Source organism: Heptranchias perlo, chromosome 31, assembly GCF_035084215.1.
Source record: "Heptranchias perlo isolate sHepPer1 chromosome 31, sHepPer1.hap1, whole genome shotgun sequence".
NCBI classification, from domain to species: Eukaryota; Metazoa; Chordata; class Chondrichthyes; order Hexanchiformes; family Hexanchidae; genus Heptranchias; species Heptranchias perlo.
In genome coordinates this window covers 19789437-19812168 of record NC_090355.1, presented here as the reverse complement: position 1 = coordinate 19812168, position 22732 = coordinate 19789437, and the positions used below count along the sequence as shown (strand labels likewise).

The window sequence follows — 22732 nt, the reverse complement described above, 5'->3', positions numbered from 1 at the left end:
CTATTACTCCATACCTTCTGTCCCTTCCTGTTACGCTTTCCTCTCTCTCCCTGCTCAGGTTCCCAACCCCCTGCCACTTTAGTTTAAACCCTCCCCAACAGCACTAGCAAACACTCCTCCGAAGACAGCGGTCCCGGCCCTGCCCAGGTGCAGACCATCCGGTTTGTACTGGTCCCACCTCCCCCAGAACCGTTTCCAGTGTCCCAGGAATTTGAATCCCTCCCCCTTGCACCATTCCTCTAGCCACGTATTCATTTGAAATATCCTCCTATTTCTACTCTGACTAGCACGTGGCACTGGCAGCAATCCTGAGATTACTACCTTTGAGGTCCTATTTTTTAATTTACCTCCTAACTCCCTATATTCTGCTTTTAGGACCTCATCCCCTTTTTTACCTATATCGTTGGTGCCTATGTGCACCACGACAGCTGGCTGTTCGCCCTCCCCCTCCAAAATGTTCTGTAGCCGCTCCGAGACATCCTTGATCCTTGCACCAGGGAGGCAACACACCATCCTGGAGTCTCGGTTGCGGCCACAGAAACGCCTGTCTATTCCCCTTACAATTGAGTCCCCTATCACTATAGCTCTGCCACTCTTTTTCCTCCCAGCCTGTGCAGCAGAGCTACCCGTGGTGCCGGGAAGTTGGCTGCTGCTGCCTTCCCCTGATAAGTCATCCCCCCCCAACAGCATCCAAAGTGGCATATCTGTTTGAGAGGGGGATGGCCACAGGGGACCCCTGCACTACCTGCCTGCATCTCTTACTCTTCCTGGTGGTCACCCATTCACTTCCTGCCTGTATACCCTTTACCTGCGGTGTGACCAACTCGCTAAACGTGCTATCCACGAGTTTCTCTGCATCGCGAATGCTCCACAGTGAGTCCACCCGCAGCTCCAGCTCCGAGATACGATCGGTCAGTAGCTGCAGGTGGACACACTTCCCGCACACATGGTCGGCAGGGACACTGGTAGTGTCCATGACTTCCCACATCTTGCAGGAGGAGCATATCACGGGTGCGAGGTCTGCTGCCATGACTTGCCTTAGCTTAGTTACCCCTTTTAAATTACGTTGAAATTAGAAAATGTTAACTATACTAGGGGACCTAGGTTCACTTAAAAAAAAAACACTATCTGCTATAAAACCTGCAGATCTTCCCTTTCTTATTACTTTACTTACAGTAAAATGGTAGAAATACTCACCTGAACCTACTCACCAATCAGCTGCCTCCCCTGTGCCGCGTCACTTTCTGACTGGTGACGTCACCCTGAACTCTGCCGCTGGCCTCAGAGTCTCGCTCTCAGAGTAAGCTCTGGTCTCGCTCTCTCCCGCCGCTCACCAACTGGACTCTCGCTCTCTCCGCGCTGTTTATATCTCCGCTCTGGTCTCGCTCTCTCCCGCCGCTCACCGACTGAACTCTCGCTCTCTCCGCGCTGTTTATATCCCCGCTCTGGTCTCGCTCTCTCCCGCCGCTCACCGACTGGACTCTCGCTCTCTCCGCGCTGTTTATATCTCCGCTCTGGTCTCGCTCTCTCCCGCCGCTCACCGACTGATGTCTTGCTCTCTCTGCGCTGTTTTTATCCCCGCTCTGGTCTCGCTCTTTACCGCCGCTCACCGCTCTCAGGTCCACTACCGCTCTGCAGGAAAAGCAAGGCAAAGCAGCACCTCCTTCCCCCACTTTACCAAACTCCCACACGTACCGAACTCTCAGCACACTGTTGTCCTCACACCGTCACCGTTTCTTTAACATTTTCCTCCAAAGCCTATAGCTGTCCTCTCAGCTTGACATATATTTCTTTATGCTGTACTACATATCTACTCTTGCCCATACTCACCATTGATGCTAGAGAAGTGGTAAACTTCCCTCCTTCATTGAATCAATGGAATGCAATGACATGAAAATTACAAAATTGCGCAAAATGTTTGAAACCTGATTTAAACGGCAGCACCTCAGGCACAGCCGGAGCAACTCATTATATGGGGTCTAAAATGAGATATTGGTAGTTCAGTGCGTAATAATATATAATATATTGGTTTCCATAGCAAACAAATAGAATGTAATAGCAATTTTAGTTCATTTTTAAGAGTTTGCAAATGCTTTTAAGAATTTTAAATGACTCATAGTAGAAATAATACTTCATGAAATGTGCTTATGTGCATTAATTATTTATGAATTTTTTTATTAAATTGAGGGTTGAGAATTTATTTGGGTAAAGAAATATACCACTACTCATATCTATACAAGATTTATGTATTGCATAAATTGTGTTCCTCTGTTGATTTTGTGTATCCAGTTAATAAAATGAACTCCCTTCATTGGACTCAGAGTAGTGACCCCTTGGAGGCAAAATATCTTTGATGGAATTGAAAGAGATTAATAATTACCCCTTGATGAATATTCATAATGACTAGATACTTTGGGCAAAATTTACACCGTGATTTTCTGTTTATTTCCTCTGTGAGGTTTTGATGGGTCACTCTGTATGTCACGTTGTAGCTGAACAGAGGTTACCTTTACTGACATTCAGTTTACATATTTTTTCTGCAGTTAATAATTTATATACAGTTATATAAATAGGAAAAATTATATTGCATTATTTAAGAAATTTCATATAGACTGGAGCAGTAAAACGTTGAAGGCTTGAAATGATATCACACACTGCAAGAGTAAAGCTTGAATAGTGTATCAATGTAATTTCAAATATGTGATGTGTTATATCCTTGAAACAGTCCAACCTGAGTTATTCTATGTAGAGTTTTTGGGAGTAGTTTTATTCAGTTTTCACCAAGTTAAGTGTTATTTTTGCCAGCAGCAGGTGTCTCAATAGAGAATGATAGGCAAAGTTCCTGCATCAGATCCACACAATTTGAACTGCAGTAAAAACAGGTCTTTTTCACTTCATTTTACAGGGGACTGACACATCTTGTGTGTGTGTGTGCGTGCGTGTCTCTCTCTCTTTTATATATAATTACTGGTTGATCCCGTGGTATTACAGATGGGGAGTCAAGACCAAGTGTCTTCAGGTGAAGTGGAATAATTGGACCAGGGTCCGCAAACATAATTCAGTTCACATTTTAAAATCATACTTGCTGTCTTTATTTTTCTATAATACCACTAATTTTTTATTATTATTAATATAATTCAATACCAAAAATGTGGCAATTTTGGAAGCAGGGAAATAGAGTTTGTTGGAACATTGGAGTTTCTCTGCAGTACAGGGTAAGGAGCTGGGAGGTGCAAAATCAAATGCTATGATGCCACCACTGGCAAGAAGATATGATTGCAGCACGACAAGTTTACATGGGCAGATTCTATTATAAATGTGGACGTAGGAATTTATAATGGCAAAAGGTGACACAAAAGTGTGACAATGCGACAACAGGAAGTAAGGTTTTGTAAACAGGAAATGTGCACAGATGGAAGTGTTTTAATCTATTATCGATAGATATATCTGTTAATTTAATATAGTAAAAATGGTATGACAGCGTGTATTTCCTGTCAGTCACATCACACTTCCTTTATCAAGCCTCCAGCATCACACTTTGGTGTCACGCTTTAGCATTACACTTGATTAGCTCAAAATTTATGTTCCTAGACTAGCAACAAATCAGATTTCAGTAAGCAGTAAAGAATTTCAACCAATAAAAGCAGAAAATGAAGTCATGACATTGTTCAAAATATTTTTCTAAATTTTTTGACCACCTTTTTCTTCAGTCAAGCCCATGACTCTCAGTTCCAATATATTGATAGTAAAGTTTGTAACATCATAAAGGCATAAAAAACTACACATTTTGCAATAACATGACTAAAATTACCTATGAAATTGTCTTTGAGTGCCTTTATTAATGTTTTACTTGGAAGTTTCAGCCTCTCTCGAAAGCATAGAGTTTGACTTGACACTTTTCACAGAGAACACTCTTCAACTGGAGAGAAGTAATGACTACACCTGAACCTGTAATTCCCAAAATGCTGCAGCCTGTCTTCTGGCCAAAACAACAGTAATTATGAGTTTGTTTAATTTTAAAACAACTTGGAACATGAACTTTAGATTTTTTTTAAGGTAATCTTTGACGGGCAAGCTTGGGTAAGTTTAGGCAGTGCTTGTTTTTGCTTGAGAGAGGCAGGCAGATAGAAAAAGACTAAATGGTACTGCTCCTGCCTTTCTTTTGTTTATACTGGAAATTTAAAAAGATGATAATATTATTTGCAGAATTTATTTGTTTATGGAGCTATGGTATCTATTTCTTTGTTATTTAGCTGCAGTGGGTAAGAATAACTTTTTTTATTTTCCAGGAGCAAATCAAAAAACATTTGCTTCACTCTCCTTGAGCAGAACTCATAGAAATGTCTTCCAAATTCTTTCACCTTGAGGTGTACATCTTTCCTCAACTTCCATATCCAAATATCACCCCCCCCACCAAACAGCAAAGTCATGGCTTCTCTGTGAGTAACATCATGGGAGATCTGATAATATATAAACACAACGGCCCCAAAATTCCAATTAGGGCCAAGGTGGAATCTAGGTGTTCTTTGAGTTGAGGGTAAGAAAATGGAGCCAAACCTGGATCCAGCAAGATTGTGCCCTGTTTTTTAGCTGCAGTCATTTTCTAATAAAGGATGGCCGTGAATGGGTGTTCCGCCCACTGCCCTTACGTTAAGGGGACTTGTTTGATTGAGGCATTTGAAGGTAATAGAAAAGGATATTGTAGCAGTTTAAGATATTTAACTTGAAGGTGCACACCACCACACAGTAGATACTAGTTTTCAAGGCTTAGGTATATGTACACTTCTTTTTACGCTGCTAAGTATATCAAATAATAAAATGATTAAAGTTGAAATAGATATTTGCATGTAAATCTCGAGTTGGTTTTGGGCTCATATGTTTGAGAACCAACAAGCCAGAGCACCCATACTTAGAGGATACTAAAAGGATTGGAGTGGTTTACATGCCACTTCAGATTGTCATAAAAGTCAAAACTGAAGCATAAACGTTTCTTTTATCACCTGAACCCTGTGATTGGATTACTGCTGTTAATCTTCTACTAAGCACCAGTTTTTTTTTGCTGAAAAATACATTTGTCAGTGGTGTTCTGATGGGAGCTTGAAGTTGGATGGTGGATTGCATTCATGTTGAGTTGACAGATGCTTTTCCGGATACTATTGGCCAATTAAAGTAATTCCAAGTGACTTAGAACTTTCCAGGATATTAGGCAGTAATATAGAACCTACCAGACTTTCAAGCAGTGCAGGACTTGGAAGGCTACCATGCTAATTTAGAAAATGTACTGTTGCCCTTATGTCTGCAATTTACACACTGATCCTGTGTACGTTAAATGTGCAAGATATTCTTTTTTTTTCCAGATCCCTTCCTTCCTTTGGTGTCTAATTGAAAAATTCTTGGCAATATGTCAGAATGAATTGCTGTAACAGGCTATTGGTAATGAAAAATTGGGGTTTGTAACCTCACAAACTAAAAGAACAATGGGCATTTAACAAAAAGGTGTAAAAATATAGATAGAAGATCTACACTTTATGAATGAAGATGCAGATTATAAAAGCTAACAAATGGACAGGAGCGCACTTGTAGGGCAGTAATACATTGAGCTGTTTAAGTGATGGAATGATCATCAAAATCAAAGCTGGAGCTTTGTCTAATAAAGAATAATGTCTAAAATTAACAATAGTGCTACTTTTACAAATAAAATGAATGGGCACTGAATAATAATGCATGAAGTTGTTTTGATAAATTCTGCTGTACTTGAATGCAGTGGGCATGTTGAGAATAAAAATACTTCTAGTAGCTCGAGGTTGTGCGCTTTTGTTTCTAAAAATGTGACCTGGAGTACCTAGTAGTTATATGTACAGTCAGCTTGTGTCCTTAAGATCACAAGTAATGTTATGAATAATGATGGGATGTTTTCGAATCAAAACACCGTAAATGACAGTGATTGAACAGTCAGCGCCTTGTGTGTTTTGAGGCTTGCAGGAAACACTGTCAACTTTTGCAGATGTCTGGAGAGTGTACCGAATCTCTCTAGTTTCATGGTCCATCACACAAGCTCCTAGCAGTTCTCTCGCTGGAGAAAGCTGTGGGCAACTTTTGCTGTTAGTAACAAACGTATTGTTGTACAGTCTTCTTCACAACATTCTCGGGTGAGACGGTAGAATTGGTGTATAATGTTAAATTATTGCAACAAAAATGTAATTGTATGATTGGAATAGTTCCATAAGGTGTCAGTGAGAGTGGCGTTAATGCAAAGTCTTTAAACAGTTGAAATAAAGCATTTTCTTTGACAAAGCCTTAATTTGTGGTCTGTGTTCTAAATTTTATGCGGTATTGTTAACTGTTAAGGTTTGTTAACCCTTAAGTTATTAACTCTTTCAGGGGTGAGGAAATTTGTAGGGGAAAGGCAAGATAGAGAACTTTGACAGAATCACTAACATTTCTAAGAGTTTTGAAATATTAAAACTTTCATTCTTTGTCACTTTGGTTAGAAATGCCATTTCTAGCTTGGTAATTCATAAGGTGAAAAAAGAGCACTTTTTGCCAGTTATGGTGAGGAGGATGTTGTGGTGGCAACAAATGGATCAATACAGATTTTTGTTGATCCTTGAAACATTGTTGCTCAGAAAAGATATGGATGAAAGGCCAACACATTGTGTGGAAGTCAGAGGTATGCTGCCCAGAACATTCTTTGTGAAGTCTGCTACTATACTGCTCACTATTTACTACATTGCCAAGTTTTGTATCATCCGCAAACTTCAAAATTGCACTTCCTATACCCAAGTCCAGGTCATTTATGTATAACAAGAAAACCAATAGTCCCAATTCTGACCCCTGGGGGACCCCACTTTACACTTGTCTCTAGTCAGAAAAACATCCGTTCACCACTATGCTCCGCCTCCTATCCCTTAGCCAATTACGTACCCAAGTTACCACTGCCCCTTTAATACTGTGTGCTTCTATTTTCCGAATAAGTCTGAATAGAATCATAGAAATTTACAGTACAGAAGGAGGCCATTCGGCCCATCCTGTCTGTGCCGGCTGAAAAGAGCCATCCAGCCTAATTCCACTTTCCAGCTCTTGGTCTGTAGCCTTGTAGGTTACAGCACTTCAAGTGCACATCCAAGCACCTTTTAAATGCGATGAGGGTTTCTGCCTCTAAAACCGTTCCACACAGTGAGTTGTAGACTCTCATCACCCTCTGGGTGAAAAAAAATTTCCTCAGTTCCCCTCTAATCCTTCTACCAATTACTTTAAATCTATGCCCCCTGGTTATTGACCCCTCTGCTAAAGGAAATAGGTCCTCCTTATCCACTCTACATAAGCCCCTCATAATTTTATACATCTCAATTAAATCTCCTCTCAACCTCCTCTGTTCCAAAGAAAACAATCCCAGCCTATCCATTCTTTCCTCATTGCTAGAATTTTCCAGTACTGGCAACAACCTCATAAATCTCCTCTGTACCATCTCTAATGCAATTGCATCTTTCCTGTAAGGTGATACTTTATCAAATGCCCTTTGAAAGTCCATATATACATCTACTACACTACCTTCATCAACCCTCTCTGTTACTTCTTCAATCAGGTTAGTAAGAGACTATTTGCCTTTAACAAATCCGTGCTGGCTCACGCTTCTCTAAGTGAGAATTAATTTTATCCTTGACAATGATCCCACCACTGATTGGCTTGTTGATACCAGGTTTATCCCTCTCCCCTTTATTGAACAGGGTTGTAATATTTGCAATCCTCCAGTCCTCAGGCACAACTCCCATATCCATGGAGGATTGAAAGATTGTGGTCAGACCTTCTGCTATCTCCACCTTAACTTCCTTCAGCAACCTAGGATGCAGTTTATCTGGACCGGATAACTCGGTCAAGATGGGGCATGGAGCTGATACTACTAGATAAGGAAGAGGGCAATTCCAAAACAACACAAATCTTAATTATTTAGCAAACTATGAAATGAGTTTACACACTTGAGTTAATTGTATTCTTAATAGTTGTTGTAATGAAGCTAATATTTTCAGAACGAGTCAGCCCACATAGGATTGCTGTTGATGTCTAATTAGGAACCGTTTTAATTTAAACAGAATTAAATGTTAGGAGAAAAGTGCAAATTACCCCTGGGTTTAAAGCATGCTGTTTATTATACACAATACCTATCTGCAGGAATCAAAATAATTATTTTATGATGAATGAAAACTTATGCAGAAGTGATCTGTTTTTTGTTAACTACCACTGTACATCAAACTTAAAATCTGCACAAGTCAAAGATATAATACATACTTTTAAAAAGAAAATAATTACAGTTCTTCAAATTTTATTTTAGTGATTTGTTTGCCTATTTTTTTTTAAAAGGCTGGGGACACTCTCACTGATGCATGGTGAGCTGAGGTCGTGTGACATGAGCATGGCTTCAGGGCCCAAAATATTTCACCAACCATATGATATGCTGACAGTAAGTTGGCAATACTGGGCATATAAAATTGTTTGGCAGCCTACTCGTGTGGAATTACATTTCATGTATCCTTTAAAAACACTTGAGAACTTTAGCAGAGCCAGCTCCGAAGCTATATATAGTCTTCTACAGTATTTCTCATGATAAATGTCATTGCAAACAGTATTGGATTTAACACTAACAAAACCATTATTTAGGGAGATAAGGGGACTAAGTACTTGCTTGTAATTCATGTCATTGCAGTATTTTGAGAAGTGAAGTATGGTCATTCATTTTTACAGTTAGGTGAAAGTGCATAAAATGCCTTTACTCTTTACTGTATAATTTGAAACAGTAAATCTTTCTTGTTGGGCATGTGACTTGTAGGTTTAAGTAGTACTGAATGCCAGAATATATTACAATGAATCATGGATCTGCCTAATGGGTTAAGTCAGAAAGAAAAGTTAGTTATAACTAGACTTTATCATAACAGGACTGGTTTTACCGGAACTGAGAATCTCATGGACACATTGTAATAGAGTAATTTGTTTATCTCAAATTTGAATATGTCTATTTGTTGGTTTGTACAGAAATCCTTTTGTTGTAATGCTGAGATGCCTGATCATTATCCCATATGCTATGCAACATGTCAATTATTTAGGCTACAGTGACTGATCCAGAAGATTCAGTGCTGATATTGAGGATAGCGTTTAATTATCTGACAGGAACAGAACCAAGTACCACTATTTTAATCAGCCCCCTATTTCAGCAGAACACATGTTGGATAATTCACTGGAGCTATTAGCTCACAGTCCAGAACAAATGATTTTAACATTTATTTTTAGAGATACATGTTTATGTTCTGTGTTTTCTGTTTGTGCTGATTTTTCTTTATCGACAGTTTTAAAATACGTAATTGTTTATTCTTCAAATTCAAAAATCACCAATGCTATCGTCAGTCAGAAGATTTCACTTCACCTGAACTCAACAGGAAGCAGTCTACTTGATTATGAAAGTCAGTAATATCTGCTTAGAATGTTAATTTAACTATGTTAGATTTGATGACCGATCTTTCTTCTCTCTTCCAGTTAACAGCCTGCATCCATGGGTCAGCAGCTATGCTATACCCGATGTATTGGCAGCATGTTTACATTCCTGTCCTCCCTTCACACCTATTGGACTACTGCTGGTAAGATGTTAAGCAAAGTTTATGTTTAAATGACAGAAAAATCTAAATACTACTCACGTATATACTACCTGCCTCATTGGTCAGAAGAAAAAAAACTTCTGTTGCATAGCTTGTATTAAATTGTTTTGCTATCACTACCTCCATGGCATTTTACATTTGAGAATATCAGCATGAAACAACACAGTGGGGATGATTTTAGGAGCCAATTGCGGGTGCGTTGGGAGCGGAGGGATCCGGAAATCCTGTTCAGGTTCGGAAGCCGGCTCCAACCCGCTGACTTCTGAGTTTCCCAGGGACCCACCTGTCTGTGTGCAGGTGTCCCAAAAACGAAAGTCCCGTCGGCAATTAAAGCCGACAGGATGACAGTTAAAGAGCCAAATATACCTCATTGAAATACTTAAGGCACTTTACCTGCGACAGATGAAGGGATTAGAAAGATTTTTAACTTAACTGCGCGGCTTGCCCACCACCTCTGATTCACGCCTGGTGAAACCGGATCAGGGGAAAAGAAACTAAATAAATTAAATAAAAACCATGCAAGGAAGTGAAAACACTAAATGAACCTACCTTTGAAATCTGCTCTGATGTCCGATGTTTCACCCTCCCAATGTCCCCCCCCCCCCCCCCCCCCCCCGTCCAGCGCCGGATTTTCCATTACCCCCCCACCCCCGGTCTTTCGTTCCAGCGCCAGATGACTTCTCGCGCTCTCTCTTTCTCACCCACCCCCCCCCACCCCCCCCCCCCCCCCCTCTCTTGTTGTGGCTAGCTGCCGGGTGCAAAACCTGGAGAGTATGTTAACCGCTATCAATCAACGTGCGATCGCGTTGGAAACGGTAAGTTTGGTTCATGCAGGTTTTCCACGTGGACCTTCACCCCCCCCCCCTTGCCGGCTGCCAACCCGCCACCATGGTAAAATTGAGCCCAGTGTGTCTTCATTCATTGAATTTTTTTGTGGAAGAAAAATCTGAAAATGATCTTATAATTTGTACTCTGATACAAAAATGCTGCCCTAGCTGTGATAAATATAGTACTGAGACGATCTAACAGTGGTGAAAACAAGCTATTCAGCCTTGTCTAGTGCTGTAAATATGTTCTGTTAGTCTGTGCTGTAAATATGTCCTATTAGTCTGTGTTTTATTAACTTTACACAATGGTTTTGGCCTGTTTGATAATACGAAGAAATTTTGGAGTAACTTTTAATTTAGTGGATCAAGTAAATGACCAACTACACTGTGACCACTTTAAAACTGCTACTAAATACTATATTTATCACAGCTAGGGCAGCATTTTTGTATCAAGAGTACAAATTATAAGATCATTTTCAGATTTTTCTTCCACAAAAAAATGCAATGAATGAAGACACACTGGGCTCAATTTTACCATGGTGGCGGGTTGGCAGCCGGCAAGGGGTTGGGGGGGGGGGGGGTGAAGGTCCACGTGGAAAATCTGCATGAACCAAACTTACCGTTTCCAACGCGATCGCACGTTGATTGATAGCGGTTAACATACTCTCCAGGTTTTGCACCCGGCAGCTAGCCACAACACGTTCACCTGAGGAAGGAGGAAGCCTCCGAAAGCTTGTGAATTTAAAATAAAATTGCTGGACTATAACTTGGTGTTGTAAAATTGTTTACTAAAGTAGAAGACATGGATGACCTAATAAAAGAAATTGCAACACCTGTTTTTGAAGAATATACCTAACACTCCTAAATAAAGCTGTAAAGATTTAAAATAAAAGCAGTGAACAAACTTTTTGCAACTTTTATTGCTCCAGCCAGCCAGAAACAGGATTCTGTGCAATTAGATGAATGAGCAAATTCACCCACAGCTGTCACCATAGCACTGGGCATGCAACTCCTACCTGCTACAACAAAAGATCCAATCATCTCTCGATGAGGTGTTGAGAAACACCATATTGGGAGATCTAGTAAAGACTGTTTAAGATCATGTTAACCAGCAATACCTGCGATTCATTTTAAAATACATCCCAGTGTGACTGGTTATCAGGATGTTTCAAAGCACTTGGTACAGAGTCCCTCTTTATTGTTTGTAAAATACATCTGTTGGGAATATGGCAGGCTTTTCTTCTGAAAAACCCTTCATATATTCATAGTGTTTTGAACAGATTTTTTTGTAGTTTAATTAATGTGTAAAAGTTACTTTAACCCAATATGTCAGTATAGATGCTACCAGGGAGTGTGAAACAACATATTGCAACCCAATAGAAAACTGAGTAGCTGATAGAAATTGGCATAATGAAACATACTTCCTACTTCTGTTTAAAAGAAATATATAATTTATTGAGATATCTGATTGGATTTTTTTTCAATCAAATGGGTAGATTTAAATGTACATGGGACCTTATTAAGGCAGAGTAATTTGGATTAGTGATTGTTTAGCCAGCGCAGATTTTTTAAAAGCAGAAATCGTGATCAAAAGAGCGATGTTCATTTTCAGAGATCCTAAAAATAGTCCAGACTGGCAGAATGATTATTTGTGGTGTTGGTTCTAGGAAGGAATTAGTAAATGTCTATTACCCTGCTGATGAGTTCACAGTTCGGAAAGAACTAGCAAACCTCACCATCACCCGTGAGATAATTTCTATTTATTCATAACCTAGTACAAAGAATCCCTTCCCAGGCTGCATGGCACAGGAGCTGTAAGCCATATGAAATATTAGGATTATATGTAAAATTATGAATGACCTCCTGTAGTATGTATAGTCCCAAGTTGATTTGGGGAGAGAATGTCCACGTGTAGCTGTGCTAGTTAGACATATACAAGCCCAAAACCAACAAGGAACATGATTCCACCTTTGTAATCAATCCCCTTACCATCTGTCGTTGTGCATAATATTCACATATTAGGTTTTTAAACTTCCTTGAATTTCTGTCATTGCATTAGAGGCTGATAAACAAGCAGAATGTGAATGTGGGAGGTGTACAAATGCGGGAAAACAGTTTACATGTTCTCATCTCAGTACAAGCAGGATACAAGTTTATATTCTTCAGAAATTTCATGGGATTCAGTACTCTGCATCTATTAATGATTTGCGCATTCGGGATAAAAGATTGTGCTCATTCAATGGACCCGCTAGGAAATAAAGAAGTATAATGTAAGATCCATATTTCTATCCCAAATTTTGAGGGATATTTAGCATATTAAGTATTGGAAATTACATTTGGGTTGTAGTTTAAGTAGAGAAAGAAAGCAAAAGTTCCTCCCTTGAAACAGAACTGTTAACGTAAAAATAGTCCCATTTAACCTATTGATTATTTTATATTTCTAAAGAGAGAAACCGGCTGATAGCTTTTGCTTTGAGTTGGGGATCCTTTTCATTTTTAAGGCTGAGTGCAGCCTGGTGAGTTGTGAGTTTTGATTAGAAACACTCGAAAGTGAGCCAAAGGACTAAGAAAGAAAATCTATAAAACTTCACAAGAACTCATCAAATACAGAAGACTTGCCAGTAGCCTTTTCCAGTTCATTCATTCGGGCTGCTCAAGACATTTTATTCAATTTTCGGATAAATATATGCTTGTCAATCTCATTTAATCTACACTAGGCTTGATATAGCATACAGCTGGAGCATTCATTCATTCATTCATTTATATCCATTGGACATTAATAATTTTTGGAATAACTGTTGCCGCATCATATTTGTAAGCAACGGTCCAGAGAGATTTCTTGACTTGCCTCATTATAGTTCTAATACCATGGCTAAAAGATTGCTGCTTCAGCTTTTGTGGCTTAATTATTTAATTCTATTTTGGTCCCATTGAGCTCATTACATGGGCATAAGATACTATTATTGTTTGAACATTTCACATCAATTCTAATTGTTTTCAGTTTTTTTAAATCCATTTTTTTTTTCAGAAGTTGAGGTTCTGCCATAGCTATATACTGAAGACAAAGTGACTGTTGTTATGAACAATATTATTTCACTATTCATAAAGTCCAGAAAGGATGCTGTAGTGAGAAGCCGTTACATAAGAACATAAGAAATAGGAGCAGGAATAGGCCATACGGCCCCTCGAGCCTGCTCCGCCATTCAATAAGATCATGGCTGACCTTCGGCCTCAACTCCACTTTCCCGCCCAATCCCCATATCCCTGATTCCCTTAGAGTTCAAAAATCTATCGATCTCAGCCTTGAATATACTCAACGACTGAGCATCCACAGCCCTCTGGTAGAGAATTCCAAAGATTCACAACCCTCAGAGTGAAGAAATTCCTCCACATCTCAGTCCTATACGGCCTACCCCTTATCCTGAGACTATGCCCCCTAGTTCTAAACTCTGCAGTCAGGGGAAACATCCTCTTGGCATTTACCCTGTCAAGCCTTCTCAGAATCTTATGTTTCAATGAGATCACCGCTCATTCTTCTAAACTCCAATATAGGCCCATTCTACTCAATCCCTTCTCAAAGGATAACCCTCTCGTCCCAGGAATCAATCTAGTAAACCTTCATGGCACCGCCTCTAAGGCAAGTCTAGCGTTCCCTAGATAAGGAGACCAAAACTGTATACTGTACTCCAGGTGTGGTCTCACTAGGGCCCTATACAATTGTAGGAAGACTTCCTTACTCTTGTACTCCAACATGTTAATAGAAGTACATAGCTTTGTTGGCATCTGTACACCTGGCACAGGGAAACATGTTATACTTGAGTGATTGTGTCCACCCACTTTGTGATGTGTATGTCCTGCTTACTCCTTTCATAACTATTGAATATTTTACTTTTTATCATCATCTGAATCTTTTTAAGCTAGAGAAGTTAGAGAATAAGGGTGGAAAAGCCTGTCACATGATAACTCACCTTGAGTAAGTTATGGGGGAATATTCTCGAAGTTAAAGGTATTTGGCCACAGAATAAGAAGTAACTGACAGTTTTTGTATATTATCATCCAACCTTATGGTTTTCCCCCCCCCTCTCCTGTACTCATCCATATAATTGAAGAAAGCAATGACAAGCTATTTATAGCCATGAAAGCTTCTGTGGATAAATACATGCATGTCAATCTCATTTAATCTAGGATTAATATAGCATAGAGGTGGAGCATTCATTTATTTATGTTTTGCAAGTGTCTCAACATCTAGTTCTAGGATTCTCTTTGAAAGACCCCGCACCTGATGATTTTAGAGTTCAAAATCTCCTATTCTCCAAATAGACCCTAACTAACATTCTACACTGAGGTCATTTAACCTGTTTAAAATTTAAATTACTTAAAACTCTTGTCAAGGTAGATGACTCAGTTCTTTCTACTGTCGTTAAAAAAAAAAGCACTTCCACTAGCCTTTTTTCGATTTACCCGGGAGCTTTATCATACGGCAAGTCAAATTGTTTTCCCTAACTTCCAAAAGTGGTCTGCTTCATGTTGTCAAATCACCTGAAAAATTTGTGTGTTATGCATCTTGTACTCTCTCCTGCAGTTTTCCAAATTCATTATGAATTTGGGAAGTTGCTTCTCCAGGTTCAGAATTCTACTAGTTCTAGAACTTTCTGGAATAGTACTCCGACTGGAGGCACCTTTCGTTCCAGAGGCAGGAACCGTAGTATTTAATCATTCAAATGCCTTTCGCCTCTCTCTGCCTTCATATTAAGAATCTTGACAGAAATTAGGGGTGGAAGGAGTATAAATTATTCTGATTGTCCTCCATTGATTGAATGAATTATATTTCTCTGGCATCATGCAGATGTGCAGCACAGAGCTGATTTTATTTGCATAGCAAAAGGATCTTTTGTGCCAGCATTGTTTGTACCCATGCAAAGTTTCCATTTGATATCCTGGCTCTTGAGTTTTCGACTTAAGTTTTTGGAGCAAAATGTATCATTATTGTTAGTTAATATTCTCATGGCCCCCAGGAAATCGAGTACGTAACACTAAATTTGTCTTTTGGTGTCAGCATCAGATTTTAGAATTGTCTCATGCTTTTTAGGAGTAAGTCTCATTCAACTTTATCACAGTGGCATCTGTTCTCAGCATTCAATACAGCGAAAGTTTAATATTGTCTGGTCTCTTGGCACTATCTCAGTAAATTTATAGTCCTTTTGAATGAGGCTCAGTCAATCATGTTGCATTCGATGTTGATTGTTGTTCTTCAGACTTTTTGCTCATTTAGCTGCCCTACTTTGTTTCTTAGTAATTATTTCAGGCAGATCTTCAGAAAATGCTTCAAAACAGATTTTAATTTTAAAAAATGTTCAAATGGAACTTTATGGCTCATCTTCACGCTCACTGGTTGAATATTGTTTTGTGTTCAGTTTGTGGTTACATTTCATTGATTCTGTTCTACTGAACTTTTATTCGCTAAATAATTTTACAGAGATCCCTTGTAAAAGAAAGGCAGTGTGAACATGCCAGTGTTCATTTCTTCCCTTGATGGAGTGTTTATCCTGAGGCACTGAGAAATTATTGCCCTGAATTATTTCTTCTCAGCAGGTTATAACCAAATTGCCACATGCATCATTTTTGGCTCAATATTAGTTCAACCCTTCCATAGAAAAAGTTGCCACAAAGGAACATGAAATCGCTACCTGCTGCAAACAAACAAATACCAGCACTTCAATGGCTTGCTGTTAATATTGATGGAATGATATGTTTAAAAAGAACATTTTGAAAATTTACAGAGTTATATAATTTATGTTATACACATTCTAACACTTGCTTGTCCTTAGTTTCTTTTCTGCTAACGAGCTGATCTCCCATTCTTCAAGGACAAAATTTAAAACTACCTGTGGCTTCATGTAACTGAGTCTCTGCTGAGTTGCACTCTCTCGTTCTTTGTTTTCCTCTGACTTTTTATTTTTCTCTCTCTCTCCCTCTCTCATGAACTTTCATTGTTACCTCTGTATCGCTGTTTGTCTCATTCTCTTCCCTCTCTCTGTTTCTGTCAGCACAGTATGTCTTCCACTCTTTTTCTGTATGTGTCACTTTCTTTGTGTGCATGTTTATCTCTCTTGCAGTATGTTTCTTACTCTCTGTTTTTCCCCTCTTTTCCCATTGGCTCCAATCCCCTGATAGCTGCTGATCACAAAGGAGTGAGTGGGGCATGGAGTTGGGAGGAAGCATGGGTTGAATGGGGGAAACTGGATCAGAGTCTGCTGTTGGTATGAACCTCTACCCCCAGTCAATTTGTCTTGACTAATGCTGATGTGTCCAGGAATGGCATGTGTGAGAGAGAATCCAAGAGATGGGCTGATATGGAACAGTGGGCTAGGATCTGGCCTAGGAGGGAAGCCAGACAGGCAGCTGGGGATTTGGGATCTGGGATCAGGGCTCAACTGTAACCAAGTGCAGGCATGGAGATAATGGTAATATTTTTCCACGTGACCAAATTCATTACCAGTTGTATCGAAAGACTTCAAAAATAATTGCTGCATTTTTCTGTCTTCATGTTTTGTAATAATTTTGGTGCTGCCTATTCTTAAAATATTCATGCAGCTCATAGGTTTGGCCGTTGAAGAAAATGTCTATATGATTGATTAGAACCAAATCCAAAAATTAAATCCTCACCAGAGGATCGATTTAAGAAAATAGTTGGAACTGCTGCCTATCCACTAATGTTTAGATTAATGCACCATATATGAACCTCCTCATAAAGACAGTTTTTGCTATGATTCAAATATGTATATGGGTTTTTAAATCCTACTTGCTACTGACCGGAGCTGATTTTATTACATTAGAATGTAATCATTGGGACTCATCTTGCATTAAGTATCTTTTTTTGTATTAATTAAGTTTTGCATCTTAATACTACAGTATAATTGGTACATTATTGGTATATTTGGATTCCTTAAGAGAATACTGATGTCAGGATTTTTGTGGTTCCAATGTCCCATTCATATTGGAGAGCTGCTTCCTAAAGTATTTCTCTATTGCTAACTCCCAGCTCCGTTGTTGTGGAAACCATCCTATTTATGTTGCAGAGCAATTGGGTCAACCTTGAAACTACTGCGCTTGCACAAACTTGTGTATGTGCAGTTGTTTTAAGTCGCTATTTGTAACAATTTTGTACATTGCTACTACCCTTCCCAGTGCCTGGAGAAAGATTGTATGGGCCAATGATGGTGAAACCACTTTGCTGCCCTATATTCAGCCAGGTGAGAGAGCTTCTTTTCATCTGCCTATAAAACAGGATTAATTGATTCTTCCAAATTCACATTTTGGTGAATAGCCAATATGCAGTAGAAAATCCTGCACAAATATTTGTCTTGTTTTGAAGGCTTTAATGCTAAAACACAGGCCCTGTGTTATGAGAGTGATTGAAGCCTATGGCTGGGGCCTTTATTGCACATTCAGTCATTTCTATCCTGGAATTTTCTGGTTCACAGTGAAGAAATACTATTTGTTTCATACATTTAAGGGGAAGCTAGATTAGCACATTAGGGAGAAATAAACAGAAGGATATGCTGATGGGGTTAAATTGTAAACAATTTTACAACACCAAGTTATAGTCCAACGATTTTATTTGAAATCTACAAGCTTTCGGAGGCTTCCTCCTTCCTCAGGTAAATGTCAGGAACTCCTTGAAGCCTACGCATTTATAAATCACAGAACAATACATGGTGATTACAGACAGCCTTTGCAACTGCCCGTTGCCAAGGCAATCACCGTGTTCAGACAGAGGTTAAATGAAATGGGGTGGGAGGACGCTAGTGTGCAGCATAAATGCCGGCATAGACTGGTTGGGCCGAATAGTCTTCTGTGCTGTAGACTCTATGTAATTCTATGTAGTAGTGTTTCTGTAGTAATTGCTTCAGCTACTGGCTTCAATCATTTTCTTGAGCAGGAGACAATAGGGTTGATGTTTGTGTGTGCCAGGTCATGGATGTAATGGATAGAAGAAGGGACAGATACCCACACTTTCAGAGGGGTTCAGGAAGATTCAGCCTGTAGCAGGCGAGAACTTCATAACATATTGACGCGGAAGTAATGTGGTTACGCCTTCTGCATCGTTTTTCGGCCATCGTGTCGGGTCAGTGTCCGGTGCAAATCCCATTCATCCATATTGGATGTCCAGCTTTGCAAGCTGCTGAGCTGCATATGGGGTTACGTATAAAGAACGTGGTAAGAAAGTCTCAACAGTTTTAACCTAATTTCTGAACTGTTTCTCTTCATTACCGTTGTTCTTTTCTCTGCTGGCACTTAGGTTCTGATGATTCTTTGTGACAATTGGGGTAATTTTTTTGGCCCAAGCATTATTACTGGCACCAATGGGTATGATGATGGGACTCCCTCTATCTGGTGTTTTTGGAAGAAGAGAATGATCTACAGAGTGATTCCAGCAAGTCAGACTGAATAAGAGATGCTATGTGGCCACCTGCCATTACATACGCACCCACATCTGTAGACAGAGTTGATCAGACTTTGTTATGGCAAACGATTAGTGCACAAGGAGGCTCTTATTCCCAAAGGAAGTCGGGACATTGGACCCGATGCAGTGTTGAACGATTCTTCAGAAACATCTCACTCACCGTATCTCATGCTTTCGGCGGTTCTGCATGAAAGAAGTAATGCGACGGTGAACATCAGCCAGCAATGCCTGAAAGTGCCAAGATGCCACCAACCACATTTGCTGGCACTATCGCATCTACCTGCCAAGGCCTGCAGGGAACAGTCTCCACAGGGTCTGGGTCAGCTAAGAGCCAGGTCCAGAGCTGAGACATCTTCAGCTTCCATACCACACAGGACTGTCATGATAGTGACTATATTGATCAGCTGTAGACTTGTGCTAGCCTCCACATCCTTCTAGGCATGCTGTAATGCTGAGGGTGTATTTCCAGCACCTGTCCAAATCTGCATCTGGAACTGTGAATAATTATGCTGTTAGCTGACCCATGAAATTTGAGTGCTTTTAGCACATTACCATTCTAGCAAGATTTGCACTAGTCCTTAACCATTTATTACACAAAAATCAGTCCTGATGTTTTTGTATTTTCAACCGGAAATTCCAGCTATTCCTTGTTTTGGATCATCACTGGATAGAATCCATTCAACCCAGTAGGGGTAGGAATATGTAATTATGCAAAATCATGGAAGCTTATTAACAAAATCAATTTTTAAAATATTTTTACGTCAGGCTTCACTTGTGCAGTGTGTTTAGCCAAAACAATAAATAAATTTCTACAAAAAGTTCATCTTACAAAAGGATGTCTCTCCTATTTCTTCAAACCTCTCGCTTTAAAATGTAATTAAATCCATTGTAGGCATAAGGGTAAATCCTGTGGTCCTGTGCTCCCAGCAGGGAAGCTGTGCTTGAAGGGACACTGTATTACTGAAACTCTGATCCATATTCCCTGAGAGTGTGGCTGCCTGCTGGAGAGCAGAACTTTCCCTCGTTTAAATTGGGGTCAACCCTATTAACCTAAGAAAATGCAATATATATTTTTTTTTAAATGATCAATGCCATTCCTTTAAGTTTTCTCAGAATTTCCCTGACACAGTGCAACAGGAATATTTGGTCAAATGAAATCTGTTTTATCTGTGACACGATAGTTCTGGCGATTCAGATACCGTTTTCCATTATAATTATGCTTGATGAATCATGTGCTGGGTTTCAGAATCTGAATGATGTTCACCTGATACCAGTTCTTTAAATCCCTTTGTTTTTTTTGCTTATTAAACCTGATAGCTACCACTTGATACCTGGCTTTTCACCTAGCCAGGTGAGACATCTAGGTCTTAAGTGGCAACTGGTTAATTGGTTCTTTGTTTAGCAGCATGAAAAACTCGGATTTGATCACAGCAAAAAGCTATCATCCAGTTAGAAATTAAAAGTAAAATGTAGACTTATCATTGTACTGAAAAATAAATAGCTACAAAGTAACTAGAAAACCTCTCCTTCCCCCCACCCCCATGTATTTTTCAGCTGCTCGTTGTGCTGGTGAGCAGTGTGCACTATTTAATGTACAAAAACTAACTTTTTAACCCTGCTCTTGGGTGCAAATAGAGTTCCAATTAGGAACTTAGGAACAGGAGTAGCCCTCAAGCCTGTTCTGCCATTCAATTAAATCATGGCTGATCTGTACCTCGACTCCATTTACCTGCCTTTGTTCCATATCCCTTGATAGTCAACAAAAACCTATCGATCTCAGTCTTGAAAATTTCAATTGACCCTGTATCCACAACCTTTTGAGGAATGACTTCCAAAATTTTCACTATTGTTTGTGTGAAAAAGTGCTTCCTGATTTCTAAATGGCCTAGCACTAATTTTAAGATTATGGCCTCTTGCTCTGGATTCCCCACCAGAGGGTAGATGCAGAGAAACTATTTCCTAACGAATCCCTTTCTCATTTTAAATACCTCAATCATTTCACCCCACAATGTTCTAAACGGAAGGGAATACAAGCCAAGTTTATGCAACCTATCCTCATACTTTAACCCCTTAAATCCCGGTATCATTCTGGTAAATCTGCGCTGTACCACTGAGGTTCAGTGCCCAAACCTGGAACGCATTACTCCAGATGGTCTGACCAAGGCTCTGTACAACTGAAGCGTCACTTCCTCACTTGAATTCCACCCCCCTTGAGATAAAAGCCAACATTCCATTAGCCTTTTTGATTACTTTTTGTACCTGTGCACTAGCTTTGTGATTTGTGTACTCAGAAACCCTTTGCTCCTCCACAGCTGCTAGTACCATTAAGAAAATATTCTCATTTGTCTTTCATGGATCCAAAGTGGCTGACCTCACAATTCCCCCACATTGAATTCCATCTGCCATAGTTTTGCCCATTCATTTAGTCAGTCAACTTGTAACTTTCTGCTCCCATCTACACAACATACTGTGCCTCATTACTTAGTGCCATCTGCAAACTTGGTTGCCAAACTCTCGCTACTTTCGTCTTTCTTTAATATATATGGTGAAAAGCTGAGGCCCTAGTACAAATCCCTGGGGAACACCACTTGTCACATCCTGCCAATCAGAGAACATTCCCTTTATCCCTACTCTCTGTGTCCTATCTCCAAACCAATTACCAACCCATGTCACAAGGTTACCATCAATTCTGTGCACTTTTAATATTGCTAATGATACCTTGTGTGGAACCTTATCAAATGTCTTCTGGAAGTCAATTTAGACAACATCCATAGACAGTCCTCTATCCACCATGCCAGTCACCTGCTCAAAAAATTAATCTAGATGAGTCAGACATAACTTACCTTTCATAAAACCATGCTGACTCTCTTTGATCAGCTGATAGTTGCCCAAGTGCTCAGTCACTCTGTCTCTGATGATAGATGCCAGTAACTCCCCCACAATTCCTTTGCTAGGGATTGGGAGATATTGGCGATAGGAACAGACTAGGTGCACTAATGCGTTCAGCATTTGACACAAATTTCGCAAAATTAGATCCAAGGAGGCAAGTTCCATCAACTTTGTTTGCCAGATGCCCCACTCCCACAGGATAATATAACAGAAGAGAAATATTGGCACAAATACCAAATGCCGCTTTCTCTTCCCATATTCCTTAAACATAAAACCATGGAAAACCCACACACACACACAAAAAAACCAGAAGCTCACTGAGTATCCATAAAGGGTTTGTAAGAAAAAAAATAAATGAAGGGAGCCCAGAAAAATACAAAAAATCATGGGAGTCATTCCCCCAGCTTCCAGAAAAGTGAAAAAGAAAACTCAAGGTGCAACCAAGAGAAAAACACAAGTTTACGCTATCACAAAAAAACTGAACTATTAAAATAATTGCTAGACTTTACATTTACATAACTTGCAGAAATTCTAGGCAGCTAATGTATCTTATTCCTTTTAGTGGTGATCACCAGATTCTGCTGCTCAACTACCCTGAGTCCAGTCTCCAGATTCAGAATTCATGCTAACAGGGCCTGCAACTATGTGAAGATATTTAGCTCTAGCGCCAGTGGACTCCTTAAGTGTCTGGGCAGGAAACCTTCATCACACTGCAAAGTGGCAGGATTTAGAAATAGGGGCAAAAGCAAAATACTGCGTATGCTGGAAATCTGAACTAATAATGGAAAATGCTGGCTGCAGGCAGTATCTGTGGAGAGAGAAACAGAGTTAACATTTCAGGTCGATGACCTTTCATCAGAATTGGAAGATGTTAGAGATGAACAGCTTTTAAGCAAGTACAGGGC

At 39.7% G+C, this 22732-nt stretch overlaps 1 protein-coding gene across 6 annotated transcripts in view; it reads left to right on the top strand.

The window, feature by feature from the left end:
• The window catches only part of dennd1a (DENN/MADD domain containing 1A), a 443149-nt gene that overhangs the window by 245671 nt on the left and 174746 nt on the right, over positions 1-22732 (top strand). For all 6 annotated transcript variants that reach the window (XM_067969687.1, XM_067969686.1, XM_067969691.1 and 3 more), the window contains exon 10: positions 9526-9626. In XM_067969687.1, coding sequence (XP_067825788.1) covers positions 9526-9626 — 101 coding nt within the window. The remainder of the gene's footprint in view (positions 1-9525; positions 9627-22732) is intronic.